General features: G+C 35.1%; 3 protein-coding genes across 3 annotated transcripts; 1 reads left to right on the top strand and 2 right to left on the bottom strand.

The window, feature by feature from the left end:
- Positions 1-365: 365 nt before the first annotated feature.
- LOC149731777 (leucine-rich repeat-containing protein 49-like) lies at positions 366-8578 on the bottom strand. The gene is made up of 19 exons (XM_089884277.1): positions 8302-8578; positions 7851-8008; positions 7422-7486; positions 6952-7058; positions 6781-6849; positions 6369-6465; positions 5812-5917; positions 5360-5563; positions 4984-5122; positions 4463-4596; positions 3989-4136; positions 3619-3690; positions 3190-3458; positions 2954-3063; positions 2500-2606; positions 2030-2218; positions 1253-1406; positions 797-888; positions 366-742 (listed from the first exon to the last, which is right to left on the bottom strand). Exons 1-19 carry the CDS (start codon positions 8356-8358, stop codon positions 539-541), a joined length of 2481 nt encoding a protein of 826 aa, XP_089740403.1. The 5' UTR covers positions 8359-8578; the 3' UTR covers positions 366-538.
- Positions 8579-8605: 27 nt separating this feature from the next.
- On the bottom strand, positions 8606-10930 carry LOC149731776 (ubiquitin domain-containing protein UBFD1-like). The gene is made up of 6 exons (XM_089884344.1): positions 10662-10930; positions 10171-10368; positions 9740-9924; positions 9447-9554; positions 9216-9382; positions 8606-9141 (listed from the first exon to the last, which is right to left on the bottom strand). Exons 1-6 carry the CDS (start codon positions 10723-10725, stop codon positions 9063-9065), a joined length of 801 nt encoding a protein of 266 aa, XP_089740470.1. The 5' UTR covers positions 10726-10930; the 3' UTR covers positions 8606-9062.
- Positions 10931-11088: 158 nt separating this feature from the next.
- LOC149731775 (Golgi SNAP receptor complex member 2-like) lies at positions 11089-13704 on the top strand. Its single transcript, XM_089884352.1, has 7 exons — positions 11089-11283; positions 11387-11451; positions 11532-11640; positions 11905-12037; positions 12167-12242; positions 12511-12581; positions 12934-13704. The coding sequence occupies exons 1-7, from the start codon at positions 11255-11257 to the stop codon at positions 13093-13095; spliced, it is 645 nt and encodes a 214-aa protein (XP_089740478.1). The 5' UTR covers positions 11089-11254; the 3' UTR covers positions 13096-13704.
- Positions 13705-13739: the final 35 nt, after the last annotated feature.

The following is a 13739-nucleotide window of genomic DNA, read 5'->3' as shown; positions in this document are numbered from 1 at the left end:
GCACATGCGCCAATTGGCGCAAAAATTTGAACTGTTTGTTCACGTGTCACGCACTCATGCTCTTTACACACACAGTCGCAAAACCACGATGGTTGAAATAGCACACAAGTTCGCCTTTTTCTTTTACTCAAAAATATGCATGCCACAGAAGACGAGCCCATTCTGATTGGGTAAAGACTACAATAACCCGAGTTCGATGCCCACCCAAGGAACCATTTCATTCTATTGAAAAAGAGACTGACGATGCCATTCATGTGGAATATATATTTTTTGTTACACGATTCGTTAGACTTTATTTTTGTAGCACCAGATCCTTATTGTATTTCTTTACACAAAGATCGTTTAACTCTAGCACCAGATCAGGGTCAGACTCACAGAATTTATTACAGTTACAACATTTTTGGGTAATTTAATTTATTACAAGAAAGAAAAGAAATCGTTCACAATGTGCAAGTTGTGGAACAGTGTCTAAGTCTAAGGCAACGAAAATGAATAGGGTATTAGAAAAAACAGTGGTATTAAGAAAGCGAAGAAAAGTTTACAGGATTGCTTCAAAAGCCTTCACTTCACGTTTTACATATTCTTCCATACTGTACATATCAAGCACCGCTTCTTTTATAAGGTCGACAAATATTTCTGGCCACAGTTTAGTCAGCATAGACTGTTTGGAAGCTATTACACCAACGTCTTTTTTCAAGGTGCGTACAATGTCACGTGCCACTTCTGCACGGCATTTAGTATCCTGCAAAAAATGAACAGTTGATGTATCTGTTAGACTACTAGGTAATATACATACAATTGCTTTAACTTCCATTTGCTTTTGTGGTATGTATTGCAAACCGGCTCTACCAACAGATTCAACAGCAGCTAACCTGCTTTCTGCTTCGCCTAAAAGAAAAAAATAATTAATTTAATGAACACAATTTAAAATGCTGTAAGAAATATAGTAGCGTAGGGTTGGGGAAAATGGAATACCTTTAGCACATATTATACAAATATCCTGATCGTATTTTAAACAATTTACACCGTTCCATTGGATTGCGATGATACGGTTTTATAATTCTTTGAATGTTCTTTGTTTACTACCACATAGGACAAGAAAAAAGATGGAAAAGGTGTCCCATCTTTCCCCACCCTACTATAATTACTCTAGAAAAGCAAGAATAAGTATCAAATACCAACTTAAGCAAAACATCAAGCTTTATGAACAGCCTATTTTAAAACAGTTTTATCTGAAAAAACATGAACCAACCCTTAGATTTCTTTGATTCCTTGCTAGATGTAAGTTGCTTCTGTCGTGTTTCTCCAAGCAAAGCAACTAATCGAAACTGGGATAATTGAGACGTGGTCACCAGTGATAAGGAACCGAAAATCTTTTCTGAAGCAACAACATCTGCGGCCGACACCTGAGAAAGTGGTATGTCATTTTAGAGGTTGAGCAAAAAATCTGTTCTGTTCAGTGCAAAGAAACTTACTGACAACACTGAAACTTGCTGTACTTGGAAACTGGCCAAAACAATCACTATTTGCTTTGATACAAGATCTATTCTCAATACTGAATGTACAACAGGTACACAAACTTAAATAGGTACCTTGTACCTTTATGCAGAATTTATATATTGCATTTATTACAGACTAAAATAAAGTAAGATTCAACCCATAGCAAACTTAATCAGGTACAACTCAAATAAAGTGAGAGAAAAACAAACATACAACAATTGAAAGTCAAATAAAACCGGACAAATATAAATGAAAGTGTAAGCATTAACTGGGAAATTTATAAAATAACCTCAAAGCCACATGAATAAAAAGATATTGGCCAAGTACGTAACTTTGTTTATAAATTTAAGTATTGTATTTATAGAACAATGTATATAACTACAAATAAATCATATGTTTACAAAAAAATTTACCTGTAGAAAACATATATATGATGAAGATAGGAAAAATAAATATGATTTATATTTTTCTATTAGATGATGCTACCTGTATGAACATGAGATAAAAAAAAAATAATTTGTATTTTTACCTCCTCCCCGTTAAGTTTAGCAAGAGATAGATGCGACAATCGAAAAATGACGTAAGATTTCCAGAGTGAGAATTGTGTGACAGGGTTGCCGGGTCCACATTCTACTGAAAGTGTTTCAAGACGTTTCATTTGTGAGAGAGCGTTCAGCTGCTGCAAGCTGTGCAGGTTTACTTCTTTCAGTATCAAATGCTAAAAAAAATATATTTTAACTTTATGTGGCAGGGAGTACAAAAGGTATAGCACAAATGTCACTTTGGTGCACCCCTGATCCTACCTATAAGCTATATAATATGTGTTTGTGTAAACATGCTGCAAGGGTATGTGTTACGGTAAGCATGTTGCAGGTGTATGTGTTAAAGTTCAGTATTCAGTTTAGCAGTGCTGGAATACACGATGTATAATATAATATCAAGATATAAAAAAATATGTTTCGTGTCATTTATTTTCCCAGCATTTAGATGACTACTCACCACTGCGTTGATAAACTTGTTCTTAATCTTAATAATATAGTTGCAAAGGTCGTCGAAATTAATAAACTGTATTGTTATTGTGGTGACTGCACTGGATGCTTGGTTGCCTGTCATGTACAAGATATCAAATGTTTAAAATTTGAAAGGAAAACATAATATACAGCAGTGATTTAAGTGGTGTAGGGGTCTTTTGCAGACTATATTGTTAATAAAAGAGGTTAAAAATGAATGAATAAATGGATAAATATAACTTACTTTATCCTCGCATGGCCGGAAAATGATGTCATACCAACATGGGGGTTTATACACCTCGTGCTAGCTTATGAGTTACCATGTATGTTACTTTGTGGGTGACTATTTTTTTTTGGGAGACAAATATGCTCTAGTGATCTAGTCTTCTATTAATAGTATGTTTAAAATAAAAGGTTAAACCCGGTTAGATAAAAGAATTTACCCCAATTTTTGTCCAAAGAATCCAATGCCCCTGGACCAAACAACTGAAGATTTTCACCGTCAATTTCAGCGAGGTAGCTCTCGGATATATCCAGTGACGTGATGTTGGGTCTGTGGGTGAGATTATTGTAAGTAAAATGCAGGTTAGTGCTTAAAAATAAGGTAAAAGTATAAGCATAATGTTAAGTGTCACCTCAACTTTTTGCTTATTTATGCAACAAAAAAACAAGCACATACAATCTGTTGTTATTATTGTTGTTGTTGACACTTCGGTTGGAGTTTCCTGCACTGAGCCACGCTGATTTATCCGTGCTCTCACTTCTCCCCGTAAGAGGAGAGCTCTCTCCCGAACTCGGAGCAACTTGCGAGAAGATTCCGCGATCCTCTCGGAAGTGGAGGTTCTGATCTTCCCTCCACCTGGGAGGAATAGGACGACCACCATGCTCAGCTTCCCACTGGCGAGCTGCGTTGTTGATTGCTAACCTTTTCTTCTCTTTCGCAATCACCTGGATCAGGAAAGTCCATAAATAATCTTGTAACAGGCTAACAGCTTATATGGTATGAAAAATGTTGTGTATTTCGACCTATTTGCCAACCGCAACCGTATTTCTAAAGTTAAGTTTGCCAAGACTTAAGTGTGTAATCCAAGAAGAGGCGAGATCCAACCTGTTTGTGAACTTCACGTTTTCTATCTTCTTCTTTCCTGATCAAAACTGCTGTCATTCTTCGCTCATCCTCCTAAACATAACAGTATGGAATACATAACTTAATTATACACATTAGACATTACAGCACTTTAGAATTTTGTTTTGTTTTTTTTTAATAAAGGTTTTTTAAACTATTTTGTCAAAATAAGCAACACTGTGTTATTGCAGCAATTACTATAAAGTTACTTGACCAAGGACACACACACTTACAGTGGTAGCAGCATCGAGCCACAACCCAATATCTCTGGTTCAGAAACGAACAAACTAACTTTGTCATGGCAACAGAATTATTTAACTAAAACAGTCACGCCCAATTATAAACAACTAACTGAAATTCTTTTCATGTCTAGTTGTCGCAGCTGTGGCATGCTTCGTAGGACAATTTGTTTGTAGCAGACGTCACTTGAGATGGGGTTCCCATCCAAGGAGATCTCACATAATGCACTTGCATCACTAAGACACTCAATATCACCCCACCTATGGAGGAAGTTCAATTAAAAATAAAAGAACTGGACCTTTAAAGTTTAATATAAACAATAGCATAGAGACAACAGTATTTAGGCAATAACATATACAGAAATAAAGTATTACCAAATATAAAGAAGAATTTCGAGAAAATTGTAGTTTTTTTTTGATAAATCAATACAAATACACCGGATGCTGTATATTTTATTGTTTCGAATAATATAACATCAAAATAGCAAACAAATATAAATATTACAACATCAAGTATAAAGAAACTGTCCAGGAGATTTATTGAAAACATTATTTATAACAATTTCATATTCCTAATAACTGTTTACCTTGAAATGTTATTAAAGCTTAAAAATAATCTCTGTAGTGATGTAAGCAGGTCGACCTCCGACACAGAAGCGATTATATTTCTTCTTAAGTTTAACTCTGCTAATGTGTCCATACCAGAAAGGTTGCTCACATGCTGTAATGTATTGATGGATCAGTATTGTTGGTAGGGATGATAGGATAAATAGAGAAGCATCAAGCAGGTTTTTTGTCTTACTAGTTGCAATATGGTTCATATATTATTTTTAAGTTTTAGAAATATAATACAACACTTGACATTAAAGGGTCTAGTATTTTGGTCTGCCCCCCAAAATGCTACAATATAACTATTATATAAATATATTAATAATTGCAAAGAAACCTGTATAGCCTTGTTAGGTTGGTTTCTCTTGAAAAAATATTTCATTTTAAACATACATTTTGGATTAAAACTATCCACTTTTTCTAAAGGTTTAATGTTATGAGAAATTTACCTTGAAAATATTTCATTTAAAACAAACGTTTTTGATTAAAACTTTCTAACCTCAATTTGATTACCAGCGAGGTTTAGAACTCGTAGTTCGGATAAATGACTCAAGTTTTCAACAGTTTGTATTTGGTTGCCATGAAGGTCTAACACATCAAGCTTCACCAGGTTATCAAGGCTGCTGATTTGTCGAATCCTGGGGTTTCAGTTTTTTTTTGTAAAAAAATAGGTGAACAATGCTACCAGGCATAATGTAAATATTCTTTCAACAGCTCATCTGGTATAAAAATGTAATGTATTTCCTACGTTTCGTCTGCAATTTAGCAAGACTTGCATCAGGGAATGATTCCCGTCGTAAAACGCTAGGTTTTTTCATTCCAGATGAACCGTTGAAAGGTTATCCCCAACACAGTTGTTTAATAATCATTATCACCTGTTCTTTCCCAACATGAGAACACGGAGGGATTTAAGTGAAGATAATCCCGTCATCTCCTCTATCTGGTTGTCATAGAGATCAAGGAAGATGAGTCTTCGGAGGTTGGAAAGATGTTGGATCCTCGTGATTAGGTTGTGTTGGAAGTTAAGGAGTCGAAGATGCTCCTCCCCCTCCAGGATCGGACAGACTGTTAATCTTCGTCTAGAAGGAAATAATGATGCATCACATCATCAAATAATTATTTTATTCAAGTGCTACCAAATACAGAACAGGCAAAAATCAAGTCTTCTAATTCATTTCGTAGTTGTAAGAAAAAAAAAAAAAAAAAAAATTGTAACAAAAATTTTTTGCACGAATTTTGTTGCTAAAAGATCTAAAGGATTTCAATGCATCATACGGAGATTCATAATACCTGGTTTTAAGTCTAATTAAAAGCATCCTGATCATACCTGTCTAAATTAAGTCGATCTGGGTTGGCTGCTCTCTCCTCAGAAGTTCGATAAACAATCGGAATTCCGGGTGCGGAAGGTGACTCAGCAAATATAACACGATCACCTGAGAGTTATGCAAGTCATCATGTCGGAGTCTGATGGACTTATTTGAGACAAAGTCACACTGGTTGATCAATGTTCCAGAAAAACTTTGCTTTCAGATATACATAAGCAGTCTGGGTATTGCGGTAATGGGCCAAATCCGGCCTAAATCCTAGGTTCTCGAGAAACTCACACGTATAGAATAAATATGAATAGAACGCATGGTGGAAACACAATGTGTACCATTGTAGGCTGTAAGCAATGTTAATAATATACTTATTACTTATAAAGCCTACATTTCCTAATACTTTATATGTAAATGGCTATGTGCCAAACTGCCAAAGCATAAGTTCCATTTGACCATAGAACAAATGTGTTATACAAACTACACAGTAGAACTGCCTTAGCAATGTTTGTAGACTGTAGTTTAAACTCTTCAATTAATAAAATGAAAGCAGCAAGCAGTAATATACCAGGTAAGTAGGATCCACTTTTCTGCTGCTGACTTTGATTACCCAACCGAGCTGTGTTGTTTCCTGGCACCTTTGAAATGCTTGGACCACCCTGCTCCTAATAAAGGAAAAACAAAATAAACAAGCAGTTTAAATAATTGGACAGGTCTGTACAATATGGTCACATTACTTAAACACTACGCTTCCACAATTCGATTTACTTGTATTAAAATATTGTCTTATTTTTAAACTAAACATCCAAAGTAGAAACAAAAAAGTTAGGTGAAATAAAGGCATGATATCAACTTTCGATGTACTGAAGCAAAGGAAGGGAGTTTTCTTAACATGGATATCTCATTACACACAACATATGAATAATATGCTAATGCTCAAAACAATATTTTCGAACAGAGGATTTAAACTGCTGTCAAACCTGATAAAAGCTTTCACTTTGAGCATTATTTCCGCTGTTGTTTCTCCTAAAGTGATCACCAGTTTGTAACTGAACAAAAAATATTTCAATAAGCAAAAAGTAATTAAAATTTGTTAAACACAAAACACAGCATTTAAAAGTGATTATTAACTGTAATATCACCCAGCTTACTTGAGTAAATTCTGCAGCATATACTTTAGAAGGACTGACCAAATTTCTACGATTTCCCAACATCCGTGTTTCACTCATTGTATGAAGCAGAGCTGGTGGGCCGAACCCTGAAATAAAACATCAATCTATTACAAAACCCATAGACAAACTGCTACCAAATACACGGCAATAAAAATTTAGGCCAACTATTAGTGTACTAAATGTTCAAACAGATATATATTTATACAACTGGCAATAGCAATTTCTTTTTCTAATAAAAACGTTCTGCTCTGTTTCTGTGGTTTAATAGTAGCACTTGGTGTATTCTATTATTATGCTATGAGAATGCAATAATAGGAGTATTAAATCAGGGCCAGATTCAATAAACTTATCCCTACTCTCAGTCTCACATCTCGCTCACAATTTGAATCTAGTTAGCACCCAAATTTAACCTAATTAAGTAAAGCATATTATAATACATTACAACATACCGATAGTTTTTAAAGGGCCAGAAGCCAAGCTGTGTGCTGACCCTACATCACTGTGAGCTGAAGATCTGAAATGATTGTGTGTATTAATATTTAATAAAAACATTATTTTGTTGCATAACATGACAATGACTGTTTGATGTGTTGTTAAAACAAAACAAATCTGAATTGTATTTCAAATATTATCAAACATTCCAATAAAATGAAATCTTAGACAAACCAATAGTGACCACTGGTTTGAAACAATGACCGTTAAGTGTCTGGCCCAAGAACACCTACATGCACCCCCCTTGTAGCAGCATCAAGCATTAAATCTGGTTTCCATTGGTTACGACACACTTACTCTAATCACTGTGCCACACCATTCATGACTAAGGTGGCTTTAAATATCCCTTTAATCCAATAAAAAATCTCAAGGAGCTCAAGACTTACCTCCTAGCTGATGAGCTTTGTTGGCCTATGGGTAAATCTGAAGGACGGAAAGTTGTAGCTTGATCACGAGTCAGGCGATCTGGTGTGACGTGTCTCGCAGTTCTTTCGGTTGGAACAGCTGAGGTGTTCAAGGAGAGATGAACATTGTGCACTCCATGCTGAAAGTGATACAAGTTTAGCCTTAAAATGCATAACAGTATGGACAAAACCATTTGTATTTTAGGGTATTGGGTAATAATGTTAGATCCTCTGAGACGTTACTTATAGGATCCTCTGAGACGTTACAGATTAGGCTGGTGAAAAGTGTCAGAAGTTAGTAGTAAGGGTAAGGCACATTGCGCAGAATTCATCGCAAGCATTGGGTCTCGTATAACAGGACCAACGTTTATAGATAAGCTGCATGTTATAATAAGAGTAACTTTACTATATTGCCAAACTGTTTTACACTTACCGAATCTCTGGCAGGACCGACTGCTGCACGGCCACGGAACTTTCCTGAGTGATACATAAACAATATGGTGTTTTTAACAAATTATATCGGTGCAGTGACTTGTGTTACAGTATCGTTGTTTTTGATTTTTGACCAAATATTTGAATAATTTTTTCTTTACTTGAAAAATTTCGACCGCTAGATGTCACTATGGATTCCAGTTCCAAATAGAAATCAAGTCTCCGGTAGAAACCTAACGTACCCTTATCCAAGATGTCAAAACGTACTTTACTACTTTTCATTAACAAAAACGGCATATAGCATCTTCTGATTAAATTTGTCCAATATTTTTTGGACGTCTTGTGACATTTTATAATTTAAACAAGTTGACACTGCACTAAAATCGGTTAATGTAAACACAACTTAATACTCGAAAATTTTAGACTTTAAACCAATCAAAACAATAAATAGAAACCAAACAGTTCAAAGCGTTGCACTTCGACACAAATACAAGGAACGAATCCAATTTAACATATATTTTTTTTAATATTGTCTGTGCCTGCAGTGTAACAGAGATGAAATTCCCAAAACAATAAGGACGGAACTGTTATCAGCCAAGTTTTCATTGTGACTGTGTGTTAGCATACCACAAAATATTGAAAAGACACTGTCTGGCATCACAGCTCTGAAGATTGAACTCTTGAGAAAAGTTGAACTGGCAACTTAAAACGCCTCTTATATGACCACAATGGTATAAAGTCTACACCACAACAAAACTTGGGTCAGAATTTTTGCCACGGTCCCAAAATAATAGTTTTTATTGCTCTTACATACTGAGCTGGTACCCAATATATCCAATACCTGAAATCATACATTAGAATGAAAGTATATCACACAAGATAAGTATTAATATCACAAAATGTAAAAAAAACTACCTGCTTTGTTCAGTTGGGCCAAGCTGCAAAGCCAACATGTGGTATTCTTCATGGCCCGTTATCGGTTCTGAAACAACTTGTTTTATTGAACTCATGGTCAGTTTTTCTGTTCTTTCTTTTGTACCAAGCCACAACTGATCAACTTCAAGCTTAAACGTAAGACGAACCTATAATTTACAAAGCAGCCCTTATAATTGCCATCTACCTTTATAATGCATTGTTTTGCTTTACCTTATGGTTATGTTTATTGACCATTCCTCTAAGTGGTATGTCGGGTAAATCGTCATGACCATTCCTGTATGCTGGCATTGCATCATCAGGAATTCCATGTTTAATTACCTAAAATAAAGTTATCTTAATGCAGATATAACAGGAACACTGCAAGGTTACGGCTAAGCTGTATTTAAATAAACCTATGATCAAAACATTTTTGGCTTACCTGAATTTAAATACAATGATGAACTTGGACAATATGTTATAATAATTCGGTTCATATCATAGTTAATACAGTTGGAAAATATTACTTTTTCATGGACTTTTTGTTTTGAAAGAGGTTCCTTTGTAGCTGCCTTGGATTCTACAGAAGAAGATGTGGTTGAGGTTTTGGTGTTGACTGAAATAACATCTGTGAGTGTGGAGCCAACCAACATCATTTTTGATCCATTCGTGATTCCTGCTTCCGATAATATTTGATCGTCCTTGACAAGTCCTGTTTACAAGATTTGTGATAATGCTTAACAGCTCATCTGGTATAAAAAAACGTAGTGTATTAACAACAAAACTTTTAAGACTTCATCAGGGAACTTCATGATGAAAACAATAAATTCCAGGTGAGTAAGCAGACGCAAATACCTTTCTTTTATGAATATTTAAAACTGTTTGTTTTGAATGGAAGAAAACTACAAAGTTGGGCCTAAAATAAAAACGTGTGGTGTGGCCTAAGCAATATCCACACCTTTAAACATAAGTTTTTGCATTGCAGGGGCAACTCCAGTGAGGGTTTCAATATGGGTTTTTAAAGACTTAATGGTCTTATTTGGCTCCCATTTTATATCAAGTTTTTGTTTGTTGAAAACCAGTTTAAACGAGATTGATTCAACTTTTGGTTCTTCATCTTTAATGGACTTCAAATCTTGCTCACATTGTATATCACCTAGGAGTAGAAGATAGGTCACGTGCTTATATATATATATATTAGTTAATTTAGTTTGCAATGTTACTAAATAAGGCTTCAGTTAAGAATTCTCTGGTAAGTACAGATTAGACTGGTGGGAGGTGTTGGAGGTTGGGAGCTAGGGATTTTATATAGGGTTAGTACTTATAAGATCAAACATTATGATATAAATAACAAATATACACACATGTATGTAATGTACATATTACATATATATATATAGGATACATTTGTTATATTATTATCATAGCAACCGCCAAACACAGACTTACCTTCAGGAACTGCCATTTTCTCTTCAATAACAGCAGCTTCGCATTGTACTTCTGCCTCGGCCATTTGCCTTCTAACTTTTTGGTTCAAAAACTCTCGCCGCAACTTCTATGGTATTGTAGGCACTAATTTATCGACTTGAAACCGTATACTAAGTGGTCAGTTATTTGGCATGATTTCGGTTACCAATCTGTAATTAAAATGCAACACAGAGCTTTACCATATAAACAGTTACATGTATGCAGCACGATGACTATGCATGACGGTGGTAACAGCAAACTACCAGACAACAGCATGTCGCGGGCCCAACGCAATAGACACAACATGCTTATCGGTAGCAACGTTAGTTCTGCGTATTGCATTAATATTACGTAAATTACGAAAAATTTATGATGAGAAATAAACGCCTGATTAATACTTTAACATTAATCACGCATTTCCAGTTGCGAAATAAAACAAAAGGCAAAACATGACTCGACAATAATATAGTAATGACTAAGCAGTAACGTTGAGGAAAACACTACCGTAATACCTACTGGCTGGTAAATAACCTACGCGGTAAAGAAATATCTCGTAGTTGTGGGATTCTTGCAAAATGGAGACGCTTTATCACCAAACGAACAGGTAGGAGTTAAAAGATATATCAAAAAGTAAAATGTTTGTATATTATCTAGGTACGAAACCTAACTATAGTCTTTATATACGTTTATGTATCTTCCTGATTTAGAATGGTGCACGAGGTGCAGAATAACATGAGTAGATTGGAAACTGCAAGCGAGCATGAAGTACATGGTAAGCTTTCAGTTTATCGCCTAATACATTATATGTCTAAACAATGATATCATATTCATGCTCAACGATACACTTTATAGTTATTGAGAACAGCATACGTGCACAAATTGAACAAGTCATGGGGAATTGTGAAAGACTTGACATTCTGGTAAACAAGGAACATCCAACTCGGCGACAAAACGCAAGAATGTATAAGATATTTTACATATTCTATTGCATATTAAAATTTTTAGTTTCTGTATAAGTGTATGGTATGGTTGACCTAAATGTGCTGTTTTATTAATGTGTTTGGTTCGTTTAACTCTATGAAGTAGTGTGTAGAATACCAATGAAGTTTTTTATATTAATTTCTTCTTCTACTTTGAATGCATAAGATTCACTGCAATGCTTTAAAATTTAAACCGGATCTAACATAACCACAACTGCGCCAGCTTAAACCATAAATATTAACAGGAGAGTTGACCAGGTTCGCTACGATTCCCAACATTTACAAGCTGCTCTTCGTAACTTTGAACACCGGAGGCATATGAGACACCAACAGAGAAAAGAAAGAGACTTACTAATGAGAACTTCATTTAAAACTAACGTGGGTGTCAAATGGGACTTACGTATTAGACAATTGGGTGTTGGGCAAATTCTGGCTTAAATCCTTGGCCCCATGGCATTTAAGCTGCGGGATGTCACAGTATTAGATTGTAACAGACACTGTTTTTAGGATGAAGAAAACACAGCGATAAATATGGGAGATGCTCAAGTAAACCATCATTCCAGTTTAACAAACGCACACAAAGGTAATATATTTTCTATAAGTTTCACATAAAAGTGGTCATTTTTATGTCGGGTTTTATTTCGTGCTATATGTCGATTTGATTTTTAGAATTTTAACTGGTCGAGGGCTGAGTTCATACGGCACAATGCCATTGGACCTAGGACTTGAGTCACATTTGGTTTTTTAGGAACATAGTTTGTTTGGTTTACTAAATACCAGTTGTGGACTTTGTACTTTATACACAACAAACCTTGTACAGTATTTGTGTTTAATCTTCCATCACATTTTAGGAATCGATGATTTAATCAGTCATGGTTCAAGTGTTATTGACAACTTACGTTCACAAAGAGGGACTTTGAAGGTAGGTTCTATAATCTGTCACTTTTTACCTTGTCTTATAATAAAAAGATAAAGATATCTAAGCTACTAAACTTGCACTACAGGGTAAATCGTAGGTGATAGACTGCTTGTATATGGCCCAATGGGTATATGGCCCTGTACTATGTTTAGTGTTAACATGATTGATACTATGTTGTGCTACATCTGATATTCACTCATTTTATCACTTTGCACTACTCAAACAAACGTGTATATACTGTGGCTGGTTCACCTGCCTAAGTATATACTATTCACTTTCTGTGCCACTAAGCCCTATATTTCATTGAAAAATGGCCAATCCTAATCTGTTAAAAAGAATCAACTATTTCTTGCAGGGCGTCAAAACTCGTATGCTGAACATTGCAAACACATTAGGACTTTCAAACACAGTAATGAGACTCATAGAGAAACGGACAACTCAAGACAAACTTATTCTCTTTGGTGGAATGTTCGTAACCAGTCTCATTATGTTTCTAATATGGAAATATTTTGCATGAGCTGTAGACATATTTCGTGCAGGTTACCAGTGTTGGGGTATAGTTGCGATATGCTTGAAAGAATTTTTATGGACATGTCAATATATATGGTTTTCAAACTGCCTTTAACACCTTTTAGTTTATTCCTATTAGTAATATTCTAACCATCAATGCTTGTAAGCAGGAACGGCTCTTCCCATTTTGCTATATGTTTAGATAGAAGTTTCTCAGTGGTGAAATATAGGGATAATGTATGACGTTGTACTTGTACCACAATTATGAAATTTATGTCTTGTAAAACTGCTGTATAACATTCGTGGATTTATTTTAAAAGGAACGGACACTTTATATTGTCACGCAACTTATGTGCAATTTCCTGCCCGATAGGAAACATTTGTTTTCTTTGTATATATACAACATATGCAACGTTTGAGGTGACAGTTACGTGCGATAGTCTTGGTGTCCAGGGTGTGTAGTTACAAAAAAAAACGTTATCTTACATTGTTAATATTGACTTGCAATATTGTGCCATTATTTTGTTGGGTTTTAGTACTTTGTGTTATTACTTACCTGAGACCTTTTTGAAACTGAAACGGCCAAGCTAAGACGGAAATAAAGACATTATGAGAATTCTTTCTTGACTTGCATACCTCTATGATTTTAGT

Source organism: Ciona robusta, chromosome 9, assembly GCF_009617815.1.
Source record: "Ciona robusta chromosome 9, ASM961781v2".
NCBI classification, from domain to species: domain Eukaryota; kingdom Metazoa; phylum Chordata; class Ascidiacea; order Phlebobranchia; family Cionidae; genus Ciona; species Ciona robusta.
This window is presented reverse-complemented; position numbering and strand designations above follow the sequence as displayed.